Below are 14,413 nucleotides of genomic sequence, written 5' to 3' on the forward strand. Positions count from 1 at the left end.
GTCACCCGCATGCTCGCGCTGTGCTTGTTGTGGCGTTCCCTTCCTCCGCATTCGTCCCTCCGTGCTGTCGCCGGAGTTCGCCAGGAACTGGAGGAAGGTTTTATCCATCGTGACAGCTCGTTCTCCTCAACTTTCCCAAGTCCAGGTTGTGCCTGAAAGACGGAGAAGAGTATCGTGTCTGTGTCTTCGATGCATGGGAGTGCCCTGCGAGCGGAGAAGGGAGAGAAGGTAGGTCTCGCTGCTACCGCCGCCGCCGCCTCCTCCTCCGCCGTGTCCGTTAGTCCGTCAGAGCTTTCAGTTCAGCCCCCGGACCGACTACCGCATTGCTTCCGACACAAGCGAAGCAGACGGTCAGTGTGTAGGCCTCGGCAACTTTACAACCGCCCAAACGCGACGTGAATTTAACCGGCGTGTATGTTCGTGTGACTTCGGCAGTGTGAACGTCTCATTTCTGACTGTGTGCCGGCGGTGCTGCGGCCGCGGTGTGTCATACACGGGTGACTTCATACCTTTTTGTGTGTGTGTGTGCGCGTATGTGTGTGTGTGTGTGTGTGTATGTATTTTAAAGTAGGCATGCTGCGTGTGGAAATGTATGAAATTCTCAGTTTTAGGCTGTATTACAACATAAGGTCGTCAGTGTACTTATCTAGACCTGCTGATGTCACTAACGTCACATTAGCCAGATGAATGACATGTCTGTAGCTCGAGTATACTCAAAACAGGTATAGATGTGAGGAACGCTCGTGCTGTTTTATTTGACATGGCACGTAAGAGGCAAGTTTCAGCTCAACACATCAGGTGCCATGTGTACATGGAGCTAATCTGTCATATCTAAAATCTGAAGCATGTACGAGCATTAGGTTGGGTTGTTTTAGCCCACAGTACAGTGAGATTGTAGTACATATATATACACACACACAGTATAATACACATTTAAAAGGATAACAAGATTATCAAGAGCAACACGTGTTGGCCTACTGCCACCCCCCCCATTAACACATCTTTAGCATCCTCCATCCACCGGTCCTCCACTGTCGGCCCACATCTCTAGTGCAGCAGCAGGCTGGATGCAGTCACCCCTGTGTGTGTTTTGTAACTCTGCCACATCAGGTTGAGATGCGGAGTCTTCAGGCCATAATCTGATATCGTAGCCAGCTCACTGACTCTCATCCAGCTCCCAGCTGAGAGCCAAGGCCACGTCAGACCCGAGGGCCTCAACTGGACAGCAGTCACGATGAGCTCGGGTAGAGGAGGGGGAAGGTTGTTTCTCTGTATTAACTCCTTGATAAGGGAAGTGCGGAAATACACAAAAACCTTTTTAACTGTGGATTTTAAGGGACAAGGAAAAGAGAACATTATGCTTTTCATTCATATATATATTTGTTGTCTTCCCATGATTAGGGATGAGGTGTATATGGAGCAAATCAAAATCACAATACCTCCATATTGATACTGTAGGGCTGACTATTGGTGCTTTTAATAAATACTGACACAATGAGATTTTATGACTTAATAATCATCAGTAATGTGGACATGATGACTAAGTGGGTAAAGTTAAATAATAGAGCAGCTAGTCTGGTAAGTTCATAAAATGACCACTCTACTGCAATGCAGCTTTTAAAACCTGAAAAAGACAAAACTTATGCCTTATTACGATATATATATATATATATATATATATATATATATATATATATATATATATATATATATATATATATATATATATATATATATATATATATATATATATATATATATATATATAAATAATAAGATATCTAATATCTAACACGATATCTAGTCTCCTATGTCTAGTCTCTATATGTTGCCCAGCCCACGCCATAATGAGGCATTCTGACACTTTACAATAATATTGTAATTATTTATGGTTATAACAGGTCAGTCCTTTATTGTAGAGTTGGTTGAATGACTTGAATGTTATGTAATATCAGAATCACAGTTTCAAATTATTGAAAAAATAACTTTTTCTTCATCGTTCTGGCAAAAGATAAACCAGATTTGGTCGATACTGGTCCCAAAGAGAGAGCAACCAGCGAAACGACTCCTAATGATTCTCTGAAGAAACATCTATGATCAGCCAGTTTGTACTTTAGAAACTGCGAGTTAACTATTAGTGCTGAACTATATGGCAAAATAATTAATTGCAATATTTGTTTAGACCAACACTGCTACTGTACGCTATTTATTTTAGTCCCTGATCTCCTGTTTTGTTCACTACAGTCATAGTATGACGAGGTGCTATGATTGGCTACAGTCCACACAGGTGATCCCTCTGTGACGCTCTGATTGGTTAAATTATGTAACATTATAAATGTCGGCCCACGAGCTGTATCATGACACCGTCATTATTCCTGAGGTCAAGCATCGTGATTGTACGCTGCTGTGATTAATGCGATGTTCACATCTTTGTGAATATATCAGTGATGTAATAAGTGGTTAATGTTGTTTATTCTTTCTTTGTCCCACTTGTAGCCTTCCTGCGATGGCCTAGATTTCCCTTGGCGACATTAACTTGTATTTACACTAATCGAACCCCTTTGAATTTGAACAATAGCAGGTGTCTGCTGGTGTCCGTCTGGCTTTTCTGAGCGTACATGCAGTTTCCCCCTCGCTTTCAGCTGTTCCCCGTCAGTGTTCATACATCTCTGCTGAGTCAACTGTACATGTAGCCCGTAGCCGTGCCTCGCGTGGCAGTAAGTGAAGGATTGTATACGTACGCTGTGCTTGCAGCAGCTGAAATGGGTTACGGTTGTGATTAATCGCCCCATTCAACGTGTTCTTTCGCCTGACGTGTGAATCAGTGCACCAGACTTATAGAAAAGTATCAAAGTGCCACTTTCAGCCAATGCAGCCTCCAAGCTAAAACAGCAGAGCCAGTATTTTTGCAGGATATTTGTTGCACATGGTGTTCCAGTGGCCTAGAATCCATGCATGTCAAGGGAAACTTTCATGTTATTCTAATATTCACAGCCAACGCATCAGCATGGTGTTTCTGCTGCACCTGCATTATTTTAACAATTATGTATTCAATTGGGAAAAGCTCTGCTTTGATAATCAAAATATATTCATTAAAAATATATCCGTTAATACCACTCAGTCCCCTTTTGTGGGGATTTTTTTAGGAGGCCACGGGGAAGATGGGAGGAACCCAGAAAAGGGCAGAGGAGTGAGGGAATGTCGGGAGCGTAAAACAACGACAAAGCCAAGGAAAATGGAAAAAAGACAGAGAAGCACGGAGAACGTAAAGGTCTTTGCAGCTCTGCCCATGGGTGTAGTGAGAGAGCCGTGTGTGTGTGTGTGTGTGTGTGTGATGCGGTCGCATTCCCTCACCGACTACATCTGAAGCCATATTTCTCTGTGTTTAACTGGATCAATATTTTAAAAAATGAATGACGATGGTGACGGACTTTACTTTACTGTGCCATGATTAACATGAGGATGAAAAAATGTTCAGCTATTAATAGTAATAAGAAAGTAATGTACAGTATATGAATGTTTCCTATCAAATTACTCGTATATGAAAAAGGAACCTTGATATATATATATATATACCTTTTAAAATATATATATATATATATAGCTAATAATAGCTAATAAATCAGTGTTGGCAAAAACTTCTAAAACAGGTTTCTTGGCAAAAATCATTATAGAAGAGCTCAAGTCTTTAATCACATGCCATGATTATTAATAATTATACAACTGCTGCTACTACTACTATTACTACTACTAACCATATTAAGAGTAATACACAATATCTGTTGATTTATTTTGTGTTTGTTCTTTTGTTCATTCATAGTAGTGTGACCACAGACTGTACAGCGACCTGTCAATCACAAGGTAGCCCGCCCTAAAGCTTCTGGTCTATTTTACTCTAAATGACTCGATAGGTTATTAAATGAGCATCATGCTGTACAGAAGAAGACAGAACTAGCGACTGAGACCATAAACAGATATTTACATGTTTATGTTACTGAGGTAATAAATCAAGTGAGAAGTAGACTCATTTTCGACTTCCACACGATCAGACTTCTTTTTGCAACCGGAGGAGTCGCCCCCTGCTGGCCAGTAGAGAGAATGCACGTTTTAGGACACATCCAGAATGGCTTCACTCGGCTGAACCGGTGACAGAAACAAAGTGTACCGATAACGTTCCCTCTCTACCGACCTCAAACTGAAGGCAGTACCAGTCGGGTCAGCTGACAGCTGGTCCACGTCTCCTTACTCGCTCCCTGCAGTTCTCTATAATGCTGTCACAGTGTCAAAGCTTTACAATTCACCAGCTTGAAGTGTTCTTTGGCTCTGTTCGATCACAGCCTCTCCCCCGCTGCTTCTTTCTTCTTCACATTGTGTCTCTCTGACCAGGAATACCAGCCGGTGTCCAACAGACGAGGCAAAAATATCCTCCTCCGTTTACCGTGTGGCTGTTTTCATAAGGAGCAACAAACAGCCGTGACTGCTCACTGTTGCATAGCTACACGATTGTGTGTCCTCGCCCACACACACACACACACGCCCTGGCCAAGAATAATACTCCTCCTACACTTCCTGCCTGAGGAATCAATGCTAACGCTGACACTTTTTTATGAATACACAAACATATCACGTGTTAACATCAGTATCAGTCATGTGCTCATGTGATGGCTGAACACTCCCATGTTGTGACGCTGGATGCAAATCAAAGAGGAACAAACATGCTTAATGCTGATTGCATCAGTGTGTGTGTGTGTGTGTGTGTTTACTGGGCACAAGTGTGTCAGCATGAGTTTACATATAGCAGCGAGAGCCTCGGGAACACCAAGCTGTGAGCTGCCTCTGTTCTTCACAACACACACATTTACAGCCTCGACTTCAGCTCCAGTCCACAGTTGCCGTTGTCAGATGAGCAAACTGATGGCTTGGTTGGCTCCAGGACTGGGCTGGAGATGGAGGGAGTGCTGCCAGGGCCTGGCACGTGGAACCATATTAGGCCCCGCCATTCACTGTGGATCATTTGAGTGATTCATTGGACTGGAAAAAAAAAGGGTTTCAAGTTTCTCTGTAAGTGCAATAACAGCGTCCCCCTGATGTAGGCTTATTAACGGGCTTCAACTTGTTCACCATTCTGCACGGCCATTTGGAGACACGTGATGTTGTGTACAGCTGACCTGCCCGGCGTGAAGTCAGTCATGCTGTTAGGGTGTTGATCTGTTGTATGTGTTCTGCAGACAGCGCTGGTGGTCCTGACCGTTCAGCAGGATGAGTGAGGCAGAGGGCCAGTTCTACAGCGTCCAGGTGGGAGACTCCACCTTCACCGTACTCAAGCGCTACGAGCAGCTCCGCGCCATCGGCTCCGGCGCTCAGGGCATCGTCTGGTGAGAGGCTGTAGCACCAGCACAGGCTGTTGTTAATACCCACAGTTCTGCCGAATTAGTTAAACACGGCAGTTGTTGCATGAGTGAAGTAAAGAGGTGGGCCTGTTTCACTAGAGACAGTTCTGTGACGGTAAGTCACACTGCTCACTGTCACACTGTCATGGCTTACTGTTATATGTAATGTTATGAGCAACATCTGTACGACGACGAGGGAAAATGTCTGCCGTGAGAAGGGCCTGTTCTGTCTGCCATCAATGCCTCAACGTCCAGTTTCATTTAATTTCCCCGTGAGTGGCTTTAACATGAGTTTCATAAAGAGGTTAAATTTGATTGAATTTTTCCTGTTGATATGAATGACCCATTGAACTTTGCTTTTGCACCACTGAATTATTGTTCCATGACATTATTATTACATTATTATGATATTATCATGATTATATCAAGAAAGACGAATGGCCACATTTCCATGAAATTTGCTGCAGGCACTGTGGCCCTGATACAGTTTTTGGATACAGGCAGCTGACCTGTTGTCTGGTTCCACCATGAAGAGACGGTTCATAAGGAACATCACAGTCTTATTGGTGGCATGAGCAATTTCAGGATGAGCCCCTTCACCTGTTTTAAGATAAAGGACAACAGACGGGTAGCTAGCAAGTCAGACGACCGCTTTGCTCTGCAGGATGCACGTGTTGTCTTCCTCGATGACCTTTGTCTGTGTGTGTGTGTGTGTGTGTGTGTGTGTGAGCAGCTCTGCTCTAGATTCAGTCCTCGGTGTACCGGTGGCAGTGAAGAAGCTGTGTCGACCCTTCCAGAACCAGACGCACGCTAAGCGGGCCTACAGGGAGCTGGTGCTGCTAAAATGTGTCGGCCACAAAAATGTAAGGCTTGAATTTAAAGGTTGACGTGTTTTTAAAGTCTGTCTTCGTAGAAAGCAGTAATCAGGTGCACGTATGTTCTTTGAAGCAGCTCGGTCTAATCAAACCTGCTGATACCGGCCATTACCAGACCCACCGTCCTCATTCTGTTTAATATTGGTTTAAAGCTTATGTGAGACTTTAGTAGTCTCAGTTACACAAGTGTGTATCAGCCACAGTAACAGTGTTTGTAATGTCCTCCTTGTGTTTCCTCTGGAGAGTTTATTTGTGCTGAGCTGCAATGGAGGGATAGAAACACAAAGAGTGGATTCTGGACTAAAAACACTAACTTTGGGAAATACACACTTGACTTGATTTACTCAGACTGCTGAACTCCCGCGGTAGCCTCAGCTAAAGTTCAGAATGTATTGTTGCACAGAACAAGGACGTGCAGCCTATTGCAAGCTTGTTGACAATTGTTCTAGAAACACTTTTTATGTCAATCCCTACCCTCTGGAATATGTGCTCTATTCCTGATACCGATAAATAAAGTACTGTATTATAACATGATAAAGCAGTTAAACCTTTTTGTATTTCATAAACTATGCAGGGCAGTTAAAAGCTGCTTGCATTGCAATTAAAATGTAACTTGTATCCTCACATTTTCTCATGTATTGTTTCATGAGACACTTCTGATACAGTAGGACTGGGATATGACTGGAAGATTGTCTGTTGTTCTCAGAAATATTGAAAGCCTGTCCAAACTTAAGAAGAAGAGAGGTTCAGCTTGCTGCAATGCCTTGCTCAGACAAACCCACTTGAGCGCTCTGTCCTCGGTTGGCTAGCGCTCCACAGTGGAGTGGATGTAGATGTGAGAGTAACGGAGTGGACTAACGGCCTGTCTCTCTGCCTGCAGATCATCCGTCTGATCAATGTGTTCACGCCTCAGAAGTCCCTGGAGGAATTCCAGGACCTGTGAGTGGCAGTAGAGGTTTCCACTCTGTGCTTTCTGTCGGATTCAGCGATTTTAGCATTTCACTATCGTCCCTCTATTTACCCGTCACCCTCTCGTATTGCACCGTGTTGCCTTTCTGTGCTCTTTCTGCTTCTTTGCGTTCGACACTGTTCTTGTATGAACTCCTTTACTCAAAGCTCTTATCTCCTCCCCTTTAGGTACCTTGTGATGGAGCTGATGGATGCCAGCCTCTGCCAGGTGATCCACATGGACCTGGACCATGAGCGGATGTCCTACCTGCTCTACCAGATCCTCTGTGGCATCAGGCACCTGCACTCTGCCGGCATCATCCACAGGGTAACAGTGTGCTGTGGGCTATACACAGCCTGTAACCACACCCAACAATGATGTCACAGTGTACTGGCACGCCCTGGAGAACACCTCCACATCACTGTGGTCATGTCTTTGATTCTACAATTTCATTCCTAACTGTGGAAGAATGTGGATGTCACAGTTTTCTCCAAAATAACATAATAGTCATCCATTCTTTTCTTTCTCCTGCTACCACCTGTATCAAAATACATACCTGAAGGGTTATGTTTCTGCGTGTGCATGTTTCTGTATTTATAGATTTTCTCTCCCCTCAGGACCTGAAGCCCAGTAACATTGTGGTGAAGTCGGATTGCACTTTAAAGATCTTGGATTTTGGCCTGGCTCGGACGGCCTGCACTAACTTCATGATGACTCCCTACGTGGTGACCAGATACTACCGCGCCCCCGAGGTCATACTGGGCATGAAGTATAAGGAGAATGGTAAGGACGGCCACGCAGCAGTCTAACAACAGTTTTACAAGTTTTAAAGATCTCTAAAATAAATACAACTCCACCAGCACTGCTCTGTGCTTTACAATCATTGTCTAAATCAACAAAGGTACTGTGATCATTTGATGAACATGACATTAGATACCAATAAGTAATATGTTCATGTGCTGAACTGTTCAGAAATGATAAAGGCTAAAACATAAAAGTGGCTCCTCCCTGGAACTCTTCATGTCCTTAATGGACCACCAGCTCAACAAAGAGCCGTCGTAGTTAATGAACATTAACTTATCATACGGGCTGTTAGGAATATCGGTATCAGTCCGAGCACCACAGGGGCTGGAGACTGCTTGGAACGGATTATTCATTTTACATACATTTTTGTCAAAGTGTCAGTTTGTGCTACTTAGTACATTTTTATAACGTGTTTGTCTACAAAACACAGTGGTGTTGTTTGTATCTTTTCTAAACTAGCTCAACTACAAGGTGATGCATGAAACATGAAGCATCACATAACGGTAGGATTAGAAACAGGAAGTGGTCGGAAGCCTTGTCAGATTTTTATTTCGTCTGGCCTAACAGGAAGTCTTTTTGCCCGGTCCAGAGTGCAACTATCCCGTTAAAGCAGTCCCAATGAATAGTGTAACCTGTCCACCGTCTAAATTCATGATGAGACTCGACCTTTAGTGGTTTGTCTGATCCGGAGACGTTAACGGAGCACACGGACCTCTTTTAGCTTCAGTGAAACTGAGCAAAGACGGGAGTTAATGGCCGTCTGCCACCCATTGCACACTCTAAAGCAAAGTGTCAACTCACCCAGAGTGCATGCATCCTACTCTGCACACAGGCGAAGTGATGAAGAGGGCAACAGCTGTGTAAACTGATAAGAGGAGCTGCAGAGGCCTGCTTTCCAGAGAGAGAGAGAGAGAGAGAGAGAGAAGAAAGCCAGCCTTAAGATAAAGATGATGAAAGCATCAGGCCACGGCACCGCTAGAGGATGGACCAGAAATAACCAGAGCTGGTGTTCTGCATTTTAACGTTTGTCATTCAAATTCAAACCACGGAGCATGTTGTCATGCTGACATTTTACTGTATATTTAGCATTATATGATGTTATGTGATCGGTATTTCATATATTTTCTGTGGGTTGATGTTTGCTCGTGCTCTCTGTTCCCAGTGGACATCTGGTCAGTGGGGTGCATCATGGGAGAGATGGTAAAGGGCGGCGTCATCTTCCAGGGCACGGACCGTATCCTTCAGCGCTCTCACCGTCTCTGTCGTTGTCCCACTTCTTCCATCTTTCACGTTCCTGTCTCATAGTTCCTCCAGCACGCTTTCCCGCTTACTAAACACAATCTGTAGACCCCAATTTAATCGGAGCGCTGCGTGTGTTTCCTGCCCTCTTCAATGATTATTAATCTGTGGAGTTGTTTTTCAGATCGCCATAATCCCTTTAATTGATACCGGGAATCAAATTGAAGCAATTCAAGCCATTTGCATTTATATTGGCCGTTTCTCTGTTTCTAATGGGTTCGGTCACCTCTTCGCTCACCAGCTCCTTTCAGTGGCGCCGACCATTTACACCTGAGAGGCTGAGAATGGGTACAGGGCACCGTGCGATCCTCGGATAGATTGCTTTTCAGCGGGGGAAGTAACAGCCTTTTACTGCAGTTGTGAGTCAGCGGGCCCGCTGAATGCGCATATCTTTATTTTTGTGGTTTTTAAATGTCTTAACGACCATTGGGTAGATTGTCATGACGTTTAGTACTTTCATGTTTCCCTCTGGATGAAATGTGATCGCTTTGGTAATCCAAGCACCATCGTCAGGTTTCACTTTGTCCAATACTTTGTTTTATGACCAAATAACTTTAAAACGAACAACATTGCCACCGATCTCAACTCTGGGTTGTGTTTTCTGCTAATGGGCAAATGTTAGCATTACATTGCTGATGTTAGCATTAAGCTCAAAGCACCACTGTGCCTAAGTACAGTTTCACATATCCGCTTCCATGACTGTCGTTTTCTTTGGATATTTATATACGTTATTCATAGAGCGTCAATTTCATGTGATTAGCTCTTGATTCAATGCCTTAATCGAATCTTCCTCTCATCTGCTGACGCATGAACATACCCATAATGCAGCTGAGTTCTCCATAACGAGCGTGCTCTGCAGACATCGACCAGTGGAATAAGGTGATTGAGGTTCTGGGCACGCCCACTCAGGAGTTTATGAACCGGCTGATGGAGACGGTGAGGAACTACGTGATGAACAAGCCGCAGTATCCCGGCGTCAGCTTTGCCGAGCTCTTCCCCGACTGGGCCTTTCCTTCTGACTCCGAACACGACAAGCTGAAGAGTAAGAAACGTTACCTTCAAATGCATGTCGTTTTGTTTTTCCTTAGCTGTCAAATTTGATGGTTTTTAAATCTCTTACCGAGGACGCTGCTATAACACAGATTGTGGTCAAAGAAAGGCTTTTTGTCAACAGACCTACAGGGCCACAGGCTGAAGAGTGGATCCCTGATACGAGTTGAGAGGATGAGCATGTAGCTCAAAAGTCTTTCTGTGGCATTTAGAGTTAGGACTCACATCACCCAAACAGGAGAACAGAACAAAACTTGACATTTCCAGAGATGTTGCCCAACTCCCCCTCCCCCGCAAGGGGAAGTAATCAGTTCGCATAAAGACAGCTGAAATGAAGTGATGTCATGGGCCTGTTTCCACAGTAACACTACCCTTTCCTCTGTCGCCATCACAGCAGGTCAAGCACGGGACCTGCTGTCCAAAATGCTGGTCGTTGATCCCGAATGCCGCATCTCCGTGGAAGAAGCCCTCAATCACCCGTACATACACGTGTGGTACGACCCCGGAGAGGCCGACGCGGTGAGGAGGCCGCTGCGTTCGCTCCATCAGTGCAGAGGCTGGCTGCGTGGGAACGCGCTGATTTATGTGTTTCTGTTTTGTTTCACAGCCTCCTCCCCAGATTTCAGATAAACAGCTGGAAGAGAGGGAGCACTCCATCGAGCAGTGGAAAGGTGGGATGCACTGCCCTCTAGGGAAGCCCATCAGCAGTGCAGCTTAACCTCCTTACAGGAAGCCAAACCGTCCATGTCTGTATGCAGATATGCTGTGCAAAGCATTCAGAGTTAAAGCTAATAATCACCATTGTCTGTGTGACACAACACTGCCAAAGTATTCAGCAAACACACAATAGGACAAAATAAGAGCAATTGTTCTGATAGAATGACCGCAGATCGTTCATTCGCTACAAATCCCTGAATCTGAATCTCCTGTACCTTTAAACACAATGACTGCGCTCCATTGTCTGCTTCTCTACAGAACTCATCTATGACGAGGTGATTGATTGGGAAGAGAGGAACAAGAATGGACTGATGAAAGAAGACTGTTCAGGTACAAATATTCATAATCTTCATTCATTTTCTGCAATATTGGACACCAGGCTGCTATAAGGAGAGGTTTTAGCTTTAACTTCATACTAATGTGCTGAAATATGTCATTGGGGTCACGGCTGTCCCATGAAAAATGTATAGGAAGTGCTCAGTTACTCTAAATATGACCTCAGCTTTCTTTATCTTGTGTTTCCCTCCTGTTGTGCGTGTCCCGTATCAGATCTGGTGTCGGGTTCGGCCTCCGCATCCTCATCAGCCAACGACATCTCGTCCATGTCCACGGAGCACACCGTGGCCTCGGACACAGACAGCAGCAGCATCGACACACTGACGGGACCGCTGGACGAGAGTCAGTGAACACAGTCCATGGCCACATCGTTCTGCCTGCCTCTGCCCTCCGATCTGCAATATCCAGATATCAATCTGCCATCACCTTCCTTTCACTCCCCCCTCATTTTCCGATCTTTTGTTTCTGTTCTGTGTTTTTCTTCTTTCCTCTTCCACGTCGATGAATAGGTCTATTTTTCTATTTTCTTCCTGTTTATGATCTCGTTCAACATCCTAGATGTCTAAGCTGTCTATTGGGTTAAAGGTTTATCTTCCTCTTCTTTGTGGATATTGTTTACCTTGATCGAGTATATATGATAGGTGGGGGGAATTGTTGTTCGTTCTGTATGCCTGTGTTTTAATAGTTTTATTTTTTTAGCGAAGATTATCTTGAGACCAGAGGTCATCAAATTAGAGCAGACACGCACTGAAAATAGACCACAGCTGCTGTCACGCATGTTACGCCAATACGAACAAAAGCTTACCGTAAGTCCACGTGAAGAGGATCAAACACTCGTCCAAAGTTTGACCGGTCCTCTAGCGAGCTGGCAGTGTTACAGATCACAGTGGGGCTTTTTGCGCCGCTCTTTAATCCGTTGCCTTGAGTGATGTGGAAGTTGAGATGTTCCTCCTGACAGCCGGGGGAAGCTGTGGTTGCAGTGTTACATTTTTTTATTTCCTGATATAATGTACTGTATATAAAGATCATAGTGGCTGTTGACCCTGTCATTATAAATGGATAAAGTGTGCTTGTTTCGTTCAACATTTCTGTAGAGCTGTATATTGCATCCGCATTGGACATAAGGTACCGACTAACAATGTGTGTTTCAAAACAATATCACAATCCTGTAAATTTGGGAGAGGCAAAACAAACAAAAAAAGATACATGTGGTTATTTATTTTTGTGTTCTTGCAAAAATGTTGCACACAATCACATTGCGGCCCGTGTACAAGAGGCCTCTTGTCTATTCTAAACCATTCCATTCGTACTGGAGCAGTCACAGACACCATCAAGAATCAGACATCCTGTAGATAAAGGCAGTACGACACACATAATGGTGTTCAACTTGCATGACGGCGTTAAAGATGCCAATACGATACCGTAGTTCTCGTTATACAGAGAAATCCGTTCAGGTCCGTTCTTTTATTACAGTACCTTGATGTCCTTGGTTCTGAAAGCCTGTTTGATGCAGATGTGTGTGTTTTTTTTTTTTTGCATTTTGTGTGTGTGTGTGTGTGTGTGTGTGTGTGTGTGTGTGTGTGTGTGTGTGTGTGTGTGTGTGTGTGTGTGTGTGTGTGTGTGTGTGTGTGTGTGTGTGTGTGTGTGTGTGTGTGTGTGTGTGTGTGTGTGTGTGTGTGTGTGTGTGTTATCAAAATGTACTGTGCAGCGCTCTCCTTCATTCTCTCCTTTGAATCGTCCTTAAAGACAGCAGTCGCCCGGTTGTAAGGGCCGAGTCTATGGAGGAAGTCGTCCCCTCGGCAAAGAGCAAACGTGCGGTTTAAAAAGGAGGATGTGTGGAGTCCTGGATGGAAATCTGCACCTTTGGAACTCCAGATGGAAACTTAAAGATGAGAGAAATGGACTGTGGAGCTGCTTTTTTGCAGAACTGATTGCACATTGCGATGGACATGCAGAGATATGACACTATGGAGTCACTGGGGTTTTAAATGTTGCACACTACGCTTTTTCGTTTTTAATAACGTGACCTTATTTCAGTCATGCCTTTAAACGACCGATGGAGCGGCAATTTCACTCACAACTCTTATCAGAGACGGACTGAGCATCACAGTGCTCGGACCTCCTTACCACCATTACTGTGTTTTAAAAACAAATCACTTCATTGTACACACTGAGCATCTCACGTTTCTGTTCAGTTCATTTCTCCTTTTATTTTCAGAGATGTCCTGTGTGACTGCAATGACCACAATATAATCACCCGGCCAACATCTTTTCTCCCTCCGTAACTAATAAAGTGGACATCGGTGATACGTTTTGTATGTTTCTCAGATTCTTAATGAAAAAATAACTGTACATCACTCTAAAGGAACTATTCTGCATAGATTGTGTCAAACTACTATACAGCACTACAGTTTAAAGACTAATCAGTCTTCTTGTCCTTCTCTTTGCACACTGTTCATATCATCACACACACTTCATGTATTCTTCTCTCAAAAGCTCTTGACGATGTGCTCCGTCTTCTTGGCCTCATTGTTGAGCTCTCCGAAGGTGTCGAAGAACTGCTCCATCTCCTTCTGCAGAGTTGCATTGCGTAGTTCTGCGGCGGCCCGGGTCCTTTCGGACTCCGCCATCTTGTCCTGGACGCCCTGGTACCAGTGCCGCTGCTGCGTTAGGTTTGTTTTCAACCGAACCACCTCTACCTGCAGCTCTGCGTTTCTTTGCTCTAGGCTGGTGGTAGAGACGAGAGAAAGGCAAGAATATCAAAATGGCTGGATGTGTATACTGTAGGGGGAGAGATCAGTGATGTATTTGTTGGTTAATCTGTAGCATCTGTGTTGATTGTTTGGTTTTAGTAGGTTTGATGCCTGATACAGTTGGAAAAGGCAGAACAGGTGGCTTACACTATATCTATTTCCTTCCTGTACTCTATGTTAAGCTATTAGAATTGCCGGTTTCCTCTTGTCCATGCCAACCAGTAGTGACCTTACACTGAG

General features: G+C 44.3%; 1 protein-coding gene across 3 annotated transcripts; it reads left to right on the top strand.

The window, feature by feature from the left end:
- The first annotated feature begins 32 nt into the window (after positions 1-32).
- mapk9 (mitogen-activated protein kinase 9) lies at positions 33-13,729 on the top strand. 3 transcript variants are annotated; one of them, XM_076103328.1, is made up of 12 exons: positions 34-228; positions 5,229-5,375; positions 6,124-6,253; positions 7,146-7,204; positions 7,403-7,541; positions 7,832-7,997; positions 9,181-9,252; positions 10,177-10,359; positions 10,765-10,886; positions 10,975-11,038; positions 11,343-11,414; positions 11,634-13,729. In XM_076103328.1, the coding sequence occupies exons 2-12, from the start codon at positions 5,260-5,262 to the stop codon at positions 11,768-11,770; spliced, it is 1,260 nt and encodes a 419-aa protein (XP_075959443.1). In that variant the 5' UTR covers positions 34-228; positions 5,229-5,259; the 3' UTR covers positions 11,771-13,729. The 3 variants fall into 3 exon arrangements, with proteins under 3 accessions (XP_075959444.1, XP_075959443.1, XP_075959442.1); XM_076103327.1 differs by having other exon boundaries at positions 35-228; positions 10,762-10,886; XM_076103329.1 differs by lacking the exons at positions 9,181-9,252; positions 10,765-10,886; positions 10,975-11,038; positions 11,343-11,414; positions 11,634-13,729 and having other exon boundaries at positions 33-228; positions 10,146-10,329.
- The last annotated feature ends 684 nt before the right edge of the window (positions 13,730-14,413 follow it).

The sequence above is a fragment of the Anarhichas minor genome, unplaced genomic scaffold (assembly GCF_050575085.1).
Source record: "Anarhichas minor isolate MPS153535 unplaced genomic scaffold, ASM5057508v1 ptg000028l, whole genome shotgun sequence".
NCBI classification, from domain to species: Eukaryota; Metazoa; Chordata; class Actinopteri; order Perciformes; family Anarhichadidae; genus Anarhichas; species Anarhichas minor.